General features: G+C 35.0%; 1 protein-coding gene across 1 annotated transcript; it reads left to right on the plus strand.

Annotated features, from left to right (window-relative positions):
- The first annotated feature begins 9435 nt into the window (after positions 1–9435).
- On the plus strand, positions 9436–18206 carry aga (aspartylglucosaminidase). Its single transcript, XM_051658647.1, has 9 exons — positions 9436–9647; positions 10449–10602; positions 11341–11453; positions 15806–15918; positions 16704–16818; positions 17054–17129; positions 17338–17445; positions 17674–17807; positions 17909–18206. The coding sequence occupies exons 1-9, from the start codon at positions 9548–9550 to the stop codon at positions 18007–18009; spliced, it is 1014 nt and encodes a 337-aa protein (XP_051514607.1). The 5' UTR covers positions 9436–9547; the 3' UTR covers positions 18010–18206.
- The last annotated feature ends 85 nt before the right edge of the window (positions 18207–18291 follow it).

Genomic DNA, 18291 nt, shown 5'->3' on the forward strand with positions numbered 1-18291 from the left:
CCATAAAATGGTGAATGGTGACCAAAATTGTTAAGCTATAAAAAGCACATAAATGCAGCATAAAAGTAATCCATAAGTGGTTTAATCTATGTCTTCTAAAGTTGTCCAATCAGTTTTCAGTGAGATCACACCAAAATATAACTCCTTTTTCACAATAAATTTCCTTGGTCATCATGATTTCAAACTAAGTGACACTTCCTTGCACCATCAAGCACTGCGTGCATGTGTCAAGCACTATAAAGTGTAAATGAGCTTGAAATCATGATTGTGCCCAGAGATTGCAATGGCAAGATGTACAGTGATAAAAGAGTTACATTTTGGTTTATTCTCACCCAAAACTGATAGCATCACTCACGAAGACATGTATTAAACCACTGGAGTCATCCAGATTACATTTATGCTGTTTTATGTGCTTTTTGGAACTTAAAAATTTGGTCCCCATTCACTTGCATTATGCTTTGTATGGGCCTACAAAACTGAGATATTCTTATAAAAATCTTAATTGTTCTGCAGAAGAAATAAAGTCATACACATCTGGAATGGCATGAGGGTGAGTAAAAGATGGGAGAACTATTCCTTTAATGTTTTCAACATTTAATTAGGATGATCCATGTAAATTATGCAGAATAATCCTGCGTCATCCAGTGATGTATGTGGCAAACCTGATGACATCAAAAGTTTATTATGACCATATTGAATTATACATATTTAATTAAAGGTTGAAGTACTTTACATTCTTTCTTATAAAGCCTGTTTGATTTAGTTTATTTCCTAATGTTAATTGATGCATTAACTATAAAACATGTACTAACATGTAATAAAGGTGACTGTTATTTATGCATGAATTCATATGACTCATGTTGTAATTAATATTAGCTCTTCATTAGTTCCTGATTAGTCCATTCCTTAACTCATCATTAATTCATTCAAAAGTAACTATTAATTCAGGATTATTGATGTACTGTTATTATAAAGTGTTGCCATTTTGACAAACCATTTTGGAGATTTCAGTCTTTACCCATTCTCATAGACACTTGTATGCCACTAGTTTACATAGACAAATAGCTAAGTTTACAAATATTTCGCAGTGTAAATATATACACAACCGGTCAAAAGTTTTTAAACACTTATTCTTTATTATAATTTTTTTTCTTCACATTTTAGAATAATAGTAAAGTCATCAAAACTATGGAATAACATAAATGGAACTATGGGAATTATGTTGTGACTAAACAAAATCCAAAATAAATCAAAACGGTGTTATATTTTAGCATCTTCAAAGTAGTCACCCTTTGCCTAGAATTTGCAAACATGTACTCTTGACATTTTCTCAACCAACTTCTTGAGGTATCACCCTGGGATGCTTTTTAAACAGTATTGAAGGAGTTCCCATCTATGTTGGGCACTTACTGGCTGCTTTTCTTTATTATTTGGTCCAAGGTAAAAAAAAATTTAAATCAAATTTTAGATTTATAATGAAATAAATTAATATGGTGACACAATTATATTTTTGTCTACAAAACTAATTTCAAACATTTAAGCATACGCCTTCAGATCAAAAGATTTTTAAGATCATGAGAAACATTTCAGTCAAGTGTTTCAAAACTTTTGACCGGTAGTATGTATACACGCTTCTAAATAATTTGTAAACGTGTCAACACAGGCTGTGAAAAGGGTCCATTAGGCAACTGATATCACTGGATTTTTCATTACGTATGAGTGTAGATCATTTTAACCATTTTCCTTTATTTAGGGATAAAACTACTACCCCAACTAAACACTGAGTGCACCAATGACTGAAATACTACTAGAAAACCACTGAACCAAATGAAACAGAAAAATCTGATTCTTACAATGTAACCAAAATCTTTGTGGCCAAAATGTTCACATACACCTAACTCTGTCAGTCTAAAAAGCTTAGACCTTAAGGATCAGATCATAAAAATAAATAAAATTAAAATACAATAAAATAGAAAAGTACTGATGCGACTATAAAGAGCCTTCAAGTGTCTCTTCAGTGGTGATTTCTTCTTAAAAAAGAAAGAAAGATCAATGCAGCAATCTGCCACAAATATCAGTTGTTCTGTATTTGAAATTCTTGCCAGATCCACCAAGACTGCCTTCACTGAGCCTCCAACAGTTTCAGAGGTTGACTGTAAAATGTGATATTGGGCTACAAAACCAAAGGGGAAATATTGAATGGACAAAAAATGAATTATACCTCAGTGAGAAGAAACATTTTAATATCAGGCACTCTTGGGGTTTCACCATTAACTATTATTATCTTGAGTCTTCTTTTACTAATTAAAGGTATGAGGAAAAGCTTTTCATGTGGAAATTAACACTCATCAGAAGCACAATTCTCACAGATGGCTCTTGACCATCCCATGTGTCTTTCACATGTGGTTTTGCCATTTATTTCTGCCTCTGAGCTATTATGATCCAAACAGTGTTCATATCATTGTGGGGTGCAACACTGCTATTTTGGGTGAGTAAAGGAGGCCTGTTCTTAGAGATGGAGAAGCATTAAATTACACTGCAGAATCAATGAGAGATGCCAGCTAGGCAGAATTCACAGGAGGACTGAGAGGATGGGAGTCTTACCAGTCAGCCACAGATGAATATAATCCTGTTGATTTTTAGGCAGCACTTCATTCAGTACTTGCTAATGCTATGTGCAGCATTAAGAGGGAGTCATGGTGATAAGATTTAGTCAGGTGACAGAAATGCTTCATATAGCCAATGAAGGATGAGGAAAAAAGAAAGAGTAAAGATTGAAAATTAAAAAAAACAAAGGTTAGAGAAAGAGTAATATCATAATAGATATTTCATGAGTTCACATGCTCATTTAATACTTCAGAGCGATGGGGTAAACATGTTTGCCTTTCTTCATAATGGATGGGCTCGACATGAGACTTGACCCAAGCTCTCAGTTACCTCCCTGGATTACTTAATTAGTGGACGTTAATAAATGCATGACAGATATATTTGAAAAAAGGGCAGAGTTGGGGTGGTGAAGGGATGCCATGGCAATGAGGTGAAAGAATGTTATTGGGGTAATTTGTCATAAATGGTCGACATGTGTTCAGTTAATGGTTCTTTTTACTGGGCAAAAACGGTAATATGCAAAAAATGAAATAAGTCAACCAAAAATAAGCCTACCCTAAGAAAAATTAATCAGAGTAAAAAGTGACAATTTATCCCTGTATCTTTATGATGTGATTTTGACAGTCCTTGATGAACATGTTTCATTCTCCAACTTTTTTGATTGTTTTTCAAATCCTTGAAAACCTTATATACAGTTTTGGCTTTTTTCCACAATGCTTTAATAAAACTAAATAAATAAATTGAAGTTTTTATATTTTCGTGGGCAATAACTGCTCTACAATGGGGGATAAAAGAGAATACTGTATCAAATTACAAATCACTAATATACCATGGAACATATCAAAGTATTTTTGCTTTCATGTTGCATTGCTATCCCACTCTTGATTAATTTTAATGGGGAGTAACTGCTCAGAACAATAGAACAAGAAGAATAACACAGTATTTCAAAGCCTCTGGAGTATTTATTGTGCGATATCTATCCTTAACCTCAGATACAACATATTACAGCCCTTATAACAGCCTTATCTACACTTAGCAGACAGAAGGTGGAAGAGAGTTAAGCAGTGGGAAATAAGTCAACCATTCAAGTGTGATCACAAACACCGCAGGGCCTTGTGTTTTCTTCTGTTTAAGATAGATTATACCTTAAAAAATATACAAACACCAGTGGATTGCTTACGAATACAAATTATCCCTTTTGTTAGCCATTCTGAGAAGCAATGAACAAAACCAGCTATAACAGTCCAAGGGACTGCTATTTCAAACATTTTTAACAACTCTCTTGCAAAGCTGTAATCCTAATGCTATAACTGAAACACTGATTAGACCAATTACATTTATTATTTTTTAGTCCCTCAGTGACTCTACAGCCCCATCAACTGGTCTAAGAAAATAAATGTGTAACTACAGACAGTTAACGTTTTGTCCAGCACATTTTGAATCTCATGTAAAATGGTGTGGCAATTAGTGATTAAAATCAAATCAGTTAAACATCATGTCACAATTAGCAATTAAAATTCTGTTTTGTCTCTTTCTGTCTCTCTCAGCACTATGAACTGTTGTATTCCTATCTAAAGCACACAAAATTGCTAGCAATTAAACTTAGTGAAGTAAACTTGGACTTCATTAGATACGAGTACAGTAACTTTTTTCAGAGATATTCATCTACCATAAATAAAATGTTTTAATAACTGCTTATTGTAACATACTTTAGAACTAGGGGCCTGGGTAGCTCAGTGGTAAAAGATGCTGGCTATCACCCCTGGAGTTCGCTAGTTTGAATCATGTTTGGATTGTCACAGCCAATGTGGATTTGGCATACATTTTTTAAAATGTTACCCATTACCTAAAATGACTCTTTTCTTCTACTTAGATGAACAAACATTTTAAGGACTATTAAAATATTTGAATTTCATTGCATCATTATTGTCAGTCACCCTCAAATGATTTAAGAAAAACACACAAATAGTTTGACGCAGCTGTTCTGTTGACTTCTAAATTTTCTGAGCTGCAAAGATAGTGACAACAATGAGAGAAATAAAAAAAAACATTTATCTTTCTTACACGCTGTGTGACTGGGATATTTGAAAAATCAATATGGCAGAATGTTCTTTGATTTTATGGGAATTGAAGGTCTTGATACAAGAAGACACAGTATTGAAATTAAATCACATTTAATGTGTATAATCTTATAGGAACATCATCTACTGTTGTATAAAAAAAGGAATTTCAGACAGAGAAATTTTTTTTATAATTGTATTCTCCTACAGTGAGAGACGTTTGCTCATATTCTCAGAGAAGTTAGCCTCTTGTTCTGTTGGACGTTCAAATTCAATCAATCCATCTCAGCCACTTTGCTTGCCCCTGCATCACTGATGCTCTCCCTCTTCCTATTTTGTTGCTTATGCAGCAGAGTTGGATGCATGCTGGCAAACTCAGACCCATAATTCTGGTAACTTGAGTTTTGCCAGAGGCCATCATTCCACATTAATGGTGATTGGGCAGGAATGAACCCAGATATGCAGGTTGAAATATGGAACTGCTCCAGGGTTGGGTTCTTGTTCAAATCAGAAATCACAGTCTCTGGCCAAACAGCTGGCACAGGTGAGGTAGCTACATATGTGGCATGATCTTCCTTGTCTTAAAAGTCATCAATGAGATATTAATTGCCTCTGGGAGCCTTGAAATGCCCCAGCAGGTCTGAAGCAGCTCTTCACTGGATGACTGTAAAGCTGCTGCAAGCAGACTGCAACTATCTGCTGATACTGGAGAGAACAGCAACTTGGGGGAAAATATAGGAGCATTGTTCCACATAAGGAATATATACTACCCCCCCCCCCCCCCCCCCCACAGCACATATTGGATTAAAAAAAAGAATGGAAAACCTCGGACATATTGGATAACAAAATTGGAAATGTTATTTTCTTTATTTATTTATTCCCCCCCCCCCAAATCATTATTCCTTCACTGAAAAATATATTATTTCTGGCCCAAGACTAATGTAATCTACATGTAATACTCACAGAGTAACATAACATAATCTAATTTAGAAGGCTACTGTGAAATCCATGGGATTTGCTTAATTTAGTGCTGACAGCCATGATGAATATTGCATAAAGACACTGTATACACTGATGTCAGAATGGCTTAACATACATTCTGTGTGTTAACATCTCATATTATTGTTTTGTTAAATTGTTGTGTCCTAAAATTGACATTTACTTTTTGTCAGTTCAGATCAGAGAAAATTCAAAACTCAAGTAATTTTGTCACAACTTGATTTCATTGTGTTCTCTCCTTTTAAATTTGTAAAATGGAAGTTTACTTAATCCATCTGATTTGGGACTACATGAATACTTTTTGAGGTGTTAATATATCATTGATGAAACTGCGGGATTTCCATTTTCCAGCATGCTTCGCATGGGACTGGATAGGAAGGAAAGTGTTGAAAATAAGTGTTATTTTATGCATTTTTGAGCAAGATAAGAATAGGAAGAGATTTGTTCATGTTAAATGTTCTGTTATATTGGTATGTAAAAAGAGTGTGTCATGCTGGAGTTTTGGGGGTTGCCATTGTGGTGAAAAATGGTGCATTTTCTTAGTCTGAGGATGGACTTTTCACGTGATACTTGATTTGAGTGCTAATTAGCTCCGTATAAGCTGCTGCTCCTAAATTGGCAGTGTAACAGTTTCACTGTCCTTACATGTACTCACCTGGCATATATTAATGATTAATCAAATAAATTCAATTGGTCCAACATAAAAACAAATATTAAATAAACCTTAGTAAATCTAGTTTGCTGAACTTTACGATGTTGAGTTAAAACTACCATAGCACATTTGACCTAATCTAACAAAATTATTGTTGGCTCAGTGACATTGACAATCTGAATAAAAGAAATGTAATTACTTTTATAAACTTTCTAAAATTCAATTAAGAAAGAGGAATGAACAATTATTTTTGAGTGTAACATTAATGTTTCTGGCCTAAAGAATAATTCTGACTCTTTAAAATATAAGTCATACTAAAAGCCCTAAATCTTTCTCTGAGTAATTCAAATGTAATGTATATAACATTTGTATGGAATGCATGGGACAAGTCTCTGCAAAGGAAATTGTCTATTTGTAGAAAAAATGTATTGTATTAGTTTATATATTTTTGTCATTATTAAAGACAACAACAAAGCAAATTTATATTTAATATGTAATAAAAAGTTTACAATTTAACAGAAATAAAAAATAATTCTTTATGAAAGTAGGTCACAATCTGTTAAAGCATTAGGCCTATCTGAACTGAAGCACACTAAGTTATTTCTTTCATGTGACATTTGCTGAACTTAATCTTCAAAATTCCGCTTTAAGCATATACTTAATTGGTTACTGGCATTAAAATAGACAAGTACATGCCTCAAGCTGAATGTTAAAAATTTTTTAATTAGCATTGTTGTTGGCATATACTATTTGGATTCTTTTTAAAGTGATAACTTCCCTTTTTAGGCCAAAATAATGACTTAAATGTGTCTTTCTTTTTTAGGGCAGCTCAGTTTCCAAACCTTTGTTCATAAATATTTGAAATCTTCTGATTGCAGATTAGTCATAATGCATGCTTATTTCCATGCCAAAACACTAAAAGTTCATTGCAGTTTTCCCTCATGCATCAAGTGACTGCTGTGTTAGTTAGCTTCACCTCAGCTGGCGCTTTCTGCAGTCTGTTTTCTTTGAGCGATTCCTATCTTTTAAAGTGCTTTTAAAAGAACCTCATGAAATTCATTTTCATTTATGCTGCAAAGTCTGGCACAGTAATGAACACAGTCTTCCATCTGTTTGACTTGATGTTTGGTTACATATGGAAACTAGTCTTTATTGCAACTTGAACAAAATAACCTGATTTCAGTGTTAGTTATTCAATGTACTTTCACTCCTCTGTTGCATTTCAGTAAGATTTCAGACCTATTTCTGTCTTCACTTAATAACATGGACTTTTTTTATTTTAACATTAAGATTGCCATTTAAAATACAGCACATACATGTGTATGGGAAAAGTGTACAGGTGCTGTAACTGGTCACAATTCATTTTAGTTTTTCAACATTTCTCAAACCTTTTTTTTATTTTTATTTTTTTTTTTTTACTTTTGTGCAGTTTATATAAAAACAGTAGTTCTGAGGTGTGGCAAATACATTTACAAATATTTCATGTAGTCTGCACAAAGCAATGCCTCTTTTGTTCTTAATGGTAGGCCTATATAGTGGTGCAAACAGTGTGTTGCTAAATGTACTCTTTGGTCATAAAGGAGGTGGGATGCAATGTCCATTGTACAGTTTGGCAAATATTCTCATTTCAGAAAATCACAAGTCTGTTCAGAAACACATCCCATGCAAAACGTTGCAAATTTTGTTTCAATTGAAAGTCCAAATATATAGATGTCAGACATGGTTATAATGCTCTCGGGCATTGCTGTTGACACTGTTATAACTCAGATATTGTCTTTAGGCTTACCAGTTTACCAAAGGCTGCCATATTTTCATAAAGAATTCAATGTTTGGCTATGTAATATCTCTAGAGGTTTCGGTTATGTCACTTTAGGTTAGCAGTGTTAGAAATGTCTCTGCCCTAGGTGTTTTAATAACTCCTTTATTTTGCCATTTAGAGCTGTCCTCCTCTAAGCTTCAGCACGCACCTCTGGTGTTCAATTACTCTTTTATCAGGAATTATTGTAAGAGGGCAAATCCATGAATAAAATATGACAGAAAACAGTATATTCCTTTTATGAATAATGTAACAGCTAATTCAATATATTTGCCCTTTTTTTCCTGGTAGAGTAATGCTTTGTCACAACCTGTATGTACTGCTGCTCTTTCTTGTTTAGCATGGGCAGGGCAAATAATTGTGCCTCTTTCTGAATATTTTTGGCAGAGCTAAAGCCAATCTAAACCTGTAGAATTTAGTATAAGATATACAAAAGAGAATGCTACATTTTATTTAGCCTGGTGACTAAATCCTGCTGATTTAGTCTGGGATTTAGAATTTAAACCTACAGTATATGATCCATGATCTAATTATTATACATCACTTGTGTATTGGAGTGCCATATTGCTTGGCTTCTTTGTTTAACAAAGGATATAATGAGTACTATTTACCTAGACAACTCTCAAAAGAAAAATCTGTCAGTTTTTAAGATATACACATTTCAATTATATCACAAGTTTTTTTAAATGATGCCTACATGTTAAGAATTAAAAATGTTTAGTATTTAATTAAAATCAATTCAGAGTACTGTATGAATTTCTAAAACTTAGCAAGTTAGCAGTAGTAACAAAATTCATTTTAGTTTTAAACAATATGGCCTAAAAATTGGATAAATAGCAAAGACAGCAACTACATTTGCTTTGGTATTAATTGAAAAGAAAATAATTACTTTGCAAATGTGAGCATATTTAAATAAATCTATTTTAGACCATTAGTTTAAATCATATGTTTGCCAGGAATCATTTATTTGAGCATTCCAGAATAATAGCTTATATAGGCAGTGCTAATATAGCAATATTAAGGTTATATCGTAGGCTATTTGTTTTTCAGTCCTCTGGAGGTCTTACTTTATTTCTCAAGAAAATACTTTTAAAATCATTCATTAATTTCTATTACGTAATAATTATAAAATATTATTTTTACAGTATTATATATTGTTTATTAAGCACCCTTTCCGTAGCTTAAGGTCACTAAAAAAATAAATAAATAAAATAAAAATACGTGCTTTCTGTTAAGGATTTTTTTTACGACGCGGTCCCTTTAAATGTTTTCACGAACATAAGTCATGTGAGAAAACCCGGAAGTGCATAGTTGCAAGACAAGACACGGAATGTTTAAGGCACATGACCGTAATAGTTTTTGCACACTTAAGGAAATGTAGTCAGAGTGCATTAGGATTGTCCGTATTTCGCTATGATTCAAGTAGCATTTGTAATTTGTTTGCTTCCTCTAAATCAAGCTGCACTGCCTTTAGTGATCAATACTTGGCATTTTAAGGATGCAACAATCGCAGGTAATACAATAGCACTTTTTAATTCTTTCAGAAACTGCACAATCCTTACGTCTCTCATCCTGACCAACTGTTTTATATTATTTTCTTGAATGATCCTTAAAGGCATGTCATTACAGGGTGAAGTGATAGTTCACTCAAAAAGTTTAATTCTCTTATCAAAACTCATCCTCATGCCATCCCAGATGTGTATGACTATCTTTCTTCTGCAGAACACAAACAAAGATTTTTAGAAGAATATCTCAGTTCTGTAGGTGCATACAATGCAAGTGAATGGGTGCCAAAAAATGTAAGCTCCAAAAAGCACATAAAGTCATTATAAAAATAATCCAAAGGACTCCAGTGGTTAAATTCAGACCTTCTGAAGCAATATGATAGGTGTGGGTGAGAAAGTCAATTATTAACATGTATTCTTCTGCCTGCCCAGTAGGTGGCGATATGCACGAAGAATGCAAATCTCCATAAACAGAAGAAGAAGAATGTAAATGTGAAAGTCGAGAGTGATAGTAAAAAAAAGTACTTAAATATTGAACTGTTTTCTCACCACACCTATCATATCTGAAGATATGGATTTAACCAATGGAGACTTTTATAGTGTGTTTATGTGCTTTTTGGAGCTTACATTTTGGTACCCATTCACTTGCATTGTATGGACCTACAGAGCTGAGAAATTCTTTGTTTGGATTCAGCAGAAGAAAGTAAGTCATAAACATCTGGGATGGCATGAGGATGAGTAAATGATGAGAGAATTGTAATTTTTGGGTGAACTATCCCTTTAATGTTCAGTGGTATTTCTGTCTGTAGCTTGGAGTGCACTGCAGAAAGGAGGCTCGGTTCTGGATGCAGTGGAGACGGGCTGTGCGCAGTGTGAACTGGAGCAGTGTGATGGAAGCGTGGGGTTCGGGGGCAGTCCAGACGAGCAGGGAGAGACCACTTTGGACGCTATGATCATGAATGGGTACCGCTTTTTTTTCAAGCCACATCCATGACTTATTAACACTTCATAATAAAACTGACAAACATTACTACATTGTACTGTATGATGGTTAACAGGTCATTGATGTACATTCAACCTGCTGGGAAAAACCCAAAACATCCTTAGATAGTTAAATGGTGCCCAAAATTCTTATAAAACCAGCCTGGTTTTAGCTGTTTGTTTGTTTATCTCCCTCAACAGGGTTGTCAGAAATTGTATGTAACTCATATGAAGTTCACATTTTAATGTACTCAACTCTTCTAACAAGCAGTATATAATATTTGTTTGTGGTTTAATTAATTATTAAAGTTATTGTAGTGTTACTGCATGATGCAAATAAAATGAGAATCAAATAAACTTCTTAGATATTGGTTTGGCCTGATATTGGGCTTAAGCAGTTATGTTTTAGTAATTTACTTTTGTGCATGTTGTGAATATTAACTAAGGGTGATGTTTGCACTGGGACACTCTCTTGTTAATAAGTGGTGAGACTGAGACAAAATACCAGACATTTTTGCAACAATAGATACCTACTTTTTCACCTGATTTGATTGATCATTAAATGAGCCTGATTTTAATTATTAATTTGCATTTTATTAAATTTATTATACATTTAAACATTATTTTGTATTGTTTAAGAGAGAGTCTGAACTCTCTATAAGGCCATCAATGTAAAACGATAACAGTCCTGTTTTTGTTTCCTAAATGTCCCATGTTCAGAGACACAATGGAAGTGGGAGCAGTGGGAGACCTGCGCAGGGTTAAAAATGCTGTGGCCGTTGCCCGAGCAGTGATGGAATATACAGAGCATACCTTCATAGTGGGCGAGTCAGGTAGGTATTGTGCATTCAGTGGGTGCTTCTCATTTCTGAAATTGTGCATCCTCATTTCCTTTCCTTGCATCTTAGTATAGGAAACAAGGAAAGGATGCAAGGAAAATAAACGAGGATGGAGGAATCGAAGTGAGATACACTGGTGGCCAAACGTTTGGAATAATGTACAGATTTTGCTCTTATGGAAAGAAATTGGTACTTTTATTCTCAAAAGTGGCATTCAACTGATCATAATGTATAGTCAGGACATTAATAACGTGAAAAATTACTATTACAATTTGAAACAATGTTCAGAACTTTTTAAACTCAAAGAGTTCTCATTAAAAAATCCTCCACGTACAGCAATGACAGCTTTGCAGATCCTTGGCATTCCAGCTGTCAGTTTGTCCAGATACTCCGGTGACGTTTCACCCCCACTTCCTGTAACACTTGCCATAGATGTGACTGTCTTGTCTGGCTCTTCTCATGCACCTTACAGTCTTGCTGATCCCACAAAAGCTCAATGGGGTTAAGATCCATAACACTCTTTTCCAATTATCTGTTGTCCAATGTCTGTGTTTCTTTGCCCACTCTAACCTTTTCTTTTTGTTTTTCTGTTTCAAAAGTGGCTTTTTCTTTGCAATTCTTCCCATAAGGCCTGCACCCCTGAGTTTTCTCTTTACTGTTGTACATGAAACTGGTGTTGAGCGTGTAGAATTCAATGAAGCTGTCAGCTGAGGACATGTGAGGTGTCTATTTCTCAAACTAGAGACTCTGATGTACTTATCCTCTTGTTTAGTTGTACATCTGGCCTTCCACATCTCTTTCTGTCCTTGTTAGAGCAAGTTGTCCTTTGTCTTTGAAGACTGTGGCGTACACCTTTGTATGAAATCTTCAGTTTTTTTGGCAATTTCAAGCATTGTATAGCCTTCATTCTTCAAAACAATGATTGACTGACGAGTTTCTAGAGAAAGCGGTTTCTTTTTTGCTATTTTTGACCTAATATTGACCTTAAGACATGCCAGTCTATTGCATACTGTGGCAACTCAGAAACAAACACAAAGACAATGCTAAGCTTCAATTAATGAACCAAATAGCTTTCAACTGTGTTTGATATAATGGCAAGTGATTTTCTAGTACCAAATTAGCAATTTAGCATGATTACTCAAGGATAAGGTGTTGGAGTGATGACTGCTGGATTTGATCAAAAATGACTTTTTTCAAATAGTGATGGTGCTGTTTTTTATACATCAGTAATGTCCTGACTATACTTTGTGATCAGTTGAATGCCATTTTGGTGAATTAAAGTACCAATTTCCTTCCGAAACAGCAAAATCTGTACATTATTCCAAACTTTTGGCCCCCAGTGTATATTTGTAAAATGGAATGTCCTGCTCAGTCAAGCATCACTTCAGAGCACTGTCTAAAGGCATCTCATTCCATTATGTTGTTGAAACATGATTTATTAATATATTCATAATAAATACTAATAATACAAGATGCACTGTTGAAGTACAGTATGTAACAATTAGGGTTTATTTAAACTGCAAATGTGAAAGGCGAAAAAAGTAAAACTGTAGTGTCAGATGTGAAAGGGAGGAAAATGTATGTGTGCATCAGGTGCATTGACAAAAGTCTTGCGCCTAGGATGCAGCTGTGCTTCCTCGCTTAAGCGTACTCTGTATGCTTCCTCTATCCTTGCAGTGCATTTGGAGAATTGATACTGTACATCCGATCGGTTTCTTGGTCACAGGCTCGAGGACGCAGGAGAAACGAGGATGCACAGCTTAAGAAATGAGAAGCACCCAATGTCCTCTGTATTCCAGCTTGTTAATGTAAATACTTAACCAGCCAATTGTGTGGTATTCAGCATAAAAGTATTCAGACATGGTCGAGGTTCAGTTGTAGTTGAAAGCATACACGAGAATGGGGAAGAAATGTGATCTAAGAAGGGGTGCTTTGAGTATCTTAGAAACTGCTGATTTTTTTATTTTCATGCACAGCAATCTAGAGTTTACAGAGAAGTGATGAAAAAAACAAAAACAACATCCAGTGATTGACATTTCTGTGGACAAAAATGGCTTGTTAAGAAGAGGTTGCAGGAGAATTCTGGTTCAAGCTGACAGGAAGGCAACAGTAGATGACATAACTATATGTTACAACAGTGCTATGCAGGAGAGCATCTCTGAATGTGGCTACAATGGAAACAGGCTCACAACACCTGTAGAAGTTTGGAAAAACATTGAATGGCCTCGATTTCTGTTGTGACATGCATATTGTAGGGGCAGAATTTGGCATAAACTTAACCTAGCTGCATAACACAATAGATGGATGCATCCGGCTTTGTAAGGGTGTGGGGAATATTTTCTTGGCACACATTAGGTCCCTTAACAGTTCAGTGTTTAAATGCCACAGTCTACCAGAGTATCGTTGCTGACCAAGTGCATCCCTTTATCGCCACCTTCTAATGGATGCTTCAAGTAGGAAAACTCACCACGAAGAATGCAGGCTGTTTCAGTATTTGAAATGTGTACTTAAAGCTGCACTACATAACTTTGTGCTCTCTAGCTACATCTGTGGTTGAATAAATTATATCAGTCGTGTTTTGGCACTGCTCTTCTGGCGGATGAATCTCCCAATTTGGGCTTAACTGGACATCGCCTATGTGTAATCATGACTGGAGCCGGAGTCATAACGTGCTATTTTCATGTTGATATTCTGTTATACGATTAAACATTTGAACGGAAATATTACTTGCTTTGATGAAGATAACACTCTTATTTACATATTTGAATTAATTTTACACTTAAATCGCTTTTCTGACACTACACTCAAAGCACTTTTAAATAGAGAACAGGAGACTCTCCTCAGCCACCACCAGTATTATCTTAATATGATTATTCAAGTGTTTTATCTACTGTTAATGTTTGAATTGTACTACAATTTTCAATTTAAAACCACAAATTGCAGATATGGGTCAGGAGCTTCAGTTAATGTTCACATCAATCATCAGAATGGGGAAAAAATTTGATATCAGTGATTTGGTTCGTGGCATGATTTTTGGTGCCAGACGGGTTGGTTTGAGTATTTCTGCTGATCTCCTGGGATTTTCTTGCACAACAGTCTCTAGAATTTACTCTGAATGGTGCCAAAAAACGAAAACAACCAGTGAGAGGCAGTTGTGTGGATAGAAACGCCTTATTGATGAGAGAGGTCAACAGAGAATGGCCAGACTGGTTCGAACTGACAAAGTCTATGGTAACTCAGATAACCACTCTGTACAATTGTGGTGAGAAGAATAGCATCTCAGAATGCTATTCTGAGATGCGGGTTGGCGCTGTTTTAGCGGCACGAGGGGCACCTACACAATATTAGGCGGGTGGTTTTAATGTTGTGTCTGATCGGTGTATCGTTATTGTTATTACAAGAAGTCAATACACATTAAATATGTCACAGTAACTTCACCAGGCAACATAGATACATCACGATCGGTTAACACACGAGTAATGTTCAATTCATAAAAGCATGACAAGCAATAAAAGCTTCAACAACCCTACCAGAAAACATATCCAAGCATTATAGCAGGTAAACAATTTCGGCAAATGGATAACAGATAAACATTCATCTAGACTACAGTGATGCTGTCCTGAACTGTGTGAGTGTTACTGAACTGAGCTGAACAGCGTAGTTAGTTTCTCCAGTCAGAACATGAGACAGCCGGTACTTAATTCCTGTGTGTGCATACATGACGTAATGACGCAAGGATGAATGTCATAAGCCAGCTATTTCGTGCCAAATCGAACCCGACAGCTCAAAATACAAATCTTTTTTATAGGCTTACCATAGTGAATCGGGGTAAGGTAAGGACATTGTTTTGAACATTGATTGTTTATGTACTCAATCAATAATGGCAATTTGTTCATCTTTAACAAAATAAAAAACTTACATATTGCAGCTTTAATAAAACCACTGAGTCTGCTTTCCTTTTCAACTATTCATTTCAATATATCTGTAGACACTAGGGGCTTGTTCAGAAAGAATTCATATTGGTTTAAAGTGTAGAGCACATCACTTATATTGTAATTCCATCTATAATGCTGTTAAATTCTGTTACTCCCATCTGTTATCAAATCTTAATCAAAAGGAATTATAGGGTGCAAAAATGACTTTCTTTCTTTATCCGAGGCTGCCTTACTAATTAAATATCCTCATTACAATGAAAAAAGCCAAGCCAGCCTCCCACTGCACTCCATTTGTGCTTTTTACTGTCTCTTTGGTTTATTTCAAATCAGCACTAATATGTGATTCAGTTTGTACTAATTCATAGTTGCAATATCAAGAGTAGTAAAAAACCTTTTTCTGTCTTCATGCAGCCTCAATTTTTGCTGAAAACATGGGCTTCAAATCGGAGGACTTATCAACGAACAAATCAATGACTATTTTCTCTCAGTGGTTGCAGGACAATTGTCAACCCAACTACAGAAAGGTCAGGAGTTAGTTTAAAAAAAATAAATAAATAAATAAATAAAATAAAAAAAATCTTCCGTGTAATCATTACTGCAGGGGTTACCTTTAAAGTACCTTAGCACCTTTTGCAACTTCAAACATGGGTTTAGAAGCAGATTTGTGGCAGATAAATGGTTTTGATGTACCAAATGTACCAAACACCTTTGAAAGATTTTTTGTTTATTGAGGTATATAAATAAATAAAACAAAAGTTACTTCAGTCAGTGTTATGGTTTGGACCAACATTTCTTGTGCTTATGAATTCTGTGTTTTCAGAACTCTAACAAAGTTATGCTTACTTCAGTTCATATAGATTTTGCTGAGAAGTTCTGGAAGGATATCAGTGTAATCACTGTCATCAAAAATACACAACAAAGCAATAATGAATAATGCATTGTGAGCTTTATGAAAACTACAACGGTTGATTCCAGCATTGTGCTATTTGAGCAATCAAAGCCCTATGGAAATTCAAGAAACAATACTCTGAATACATTGTTTTGTGTTTTCATACCTAAGCAGATTTAACTGTTTGGGTTGTTGGCAAGTTAATCAATTTGTCAAAATCAGGATCTGTTAACAACTTTGCAAAGCTTAAGGTGGATAAAGCAAATCAGGGAGCAACATGAACATTTTAAATTATAAAGTATAGCTAGGCAATGTAATGCTAATTTTAAAGCTATATAGAAAAGGACAAACTTGATGTATGTTCCTGTTCCAGATCTATTTTTATCAGTTATATATTCACTTTGTATTTTTATATTACAGGATGTTTTTCCAGACCCTTCCAAATCTTGTGGGCCATACAAGCCCAAGGCCAAAGGCCTATGGAGGCCAAAGCATCAGAAAGAAAAAATTGACCCCAGTGCTCATGATACAATTGGTAACATTCCTGTTGATGAGGAGAGCTTTTGTATTGTAAATTGCTTAAAAAGAAAGCATGCACAATAAATAAGGTGCACTTTGATGGTGCCATTGATAACCAAGCCCATTACAGTTTATTGTGCATAACAATTGATTTGAACGCCACAAAAGATATACTTGAAAACCACTATTTGATTTGATTCATTAAGGCATGCGGTCTTACATGATACATTGTAACTGTTCATTTTGATTAGGAATGGTTGTAATTGGTGAGAAAGGACAGGTGGCAGCTGCAACATCAACCAATGGAGCAAATCATAAGATACCTGGGTGAGCATGACAACTTCTCAGTATAGGTCTCTTGTCTCCTGTCGGAAATATGAAGTCAGAATGGTGATGTTTAAGAGTGTTAAAAATCATAAGAACATTATTGAATGAAATTTTACCAAGCAATGTTGTTTAATACAGATAGAAATAGGTTTTGAGTGTTGCCTGTCAATAGAGATTTAGTAAGCAAGATGCATGTTGATTTGTTTAGCCGTGTAGGTGATTCACCGGTAGCTGGAGCTGGAGCTTATGCAGACAGCACAGCGGGAGGAGCTGCTGCCACAGGTGATGGAGACATCATGATGCGTTTCCTTCCCAGGTAATCACCCTTCTTGTGAGCAGATTATTAATTCATCATTTATTAGCATCCACAAAAACTGGTATGAGCTAGCTGCCTTGATGAATTAAATTTGGAGTCTACTGAAACAAAATTTCAGTCTCCAATTTTAATATTTTTTCCACTGTAGCAATCAATCAAATGAAATATCTTAATGGTTAGATGATTTACTAATGTTCCTCCTGCATTTATTTTATTTTTATTTTGAAGTTTTTTAGCTGTTGATTTAATGAGATCTGGAACTGAACCCTCCGTCGCCTGCAAGACAGCCATCTCCAGAATCAAAAAGCATTACCCCAATTTTTTTGGAGCAGTTATTTGTGCCAATACTACCGGTGGATATGGTGAGTGAATGCTAATGACTGTTTGTTTCTTTTAACATTGTGTATGCTTGATCTGAACATGAACAGGGCAATCATTTAATTTTAGTTTCTTTTGTTCTAAGGTGCTGCTTGCAACAAGGTTCCTGGGTTCATTCAATTCACCTTCATGGTGTCTAACCCACAGACAAAACAACCTCAGTTGCAGAAGGTTGACTGCTTTTAATTACATCCTCCTGTTCTGCTAAATAATACTTATTGATTGATATGTGCCTTATGTGATCAAGGTTCACTATGCACTATTTTATTTTTAATAATCTGTTTTTAAGATCTTTTAAGATCAGTGAAAAAGACATGTTTTAAATGAAGCTGAGGTGTTTAAATTTGCACTACTACTGTACATTAAATGCAGAGACAAAAAGATGGATATTGTTTGTTTTTTTTTCTTATAAATGTATTTCATTAAAAAAAATAATTAAGTACACACTTGTTTCCATCATTTAAACAT

The sequence above is a fragment of the Myxocyprinus asiaticus genome, chromosome 27 (assembly GCF_019703515.2).
Source record: "Myxocyprinus asiaticus isolate MX2 ecotype Aquarium Trade chromosome 27, UBuf_Myxa_2, whole genome shotgun sequence".
NCBI lineage: Eukaryota > Metazoa > Chordata > Actinopteri > Cypriniformes > Catostomidae > Myxocyprinus > Myxocyprinus asiaticus.

What these genes read in the sequence shown, in the direction of transcription:
- aga (XM_051658647.1), top strand. Translation starts at nt 9,548, where the DNA reads ATGATTCAAGTAGCATTTGTAATTTGTTTGCTTCCTCTAAATCAAGCT. An exon ending in GACGCTATGATCATGAATGG is followed by an intron (nt 10,603 to 11,340) that starts GTACCGCTTTTT and finishes TCCCATGTTCAG; the next exon opens with AGACACAATGGAAGTGGGAG. An exon ending in CAATACTACCGGTGGATATG is followed by an intron (nt 17,808 to 17,908) that starts GTGAGTGAATGC and finishes TTTTGTTCTAAG; the next exon opens with GTGCTGCTTGCAACAAGGTT.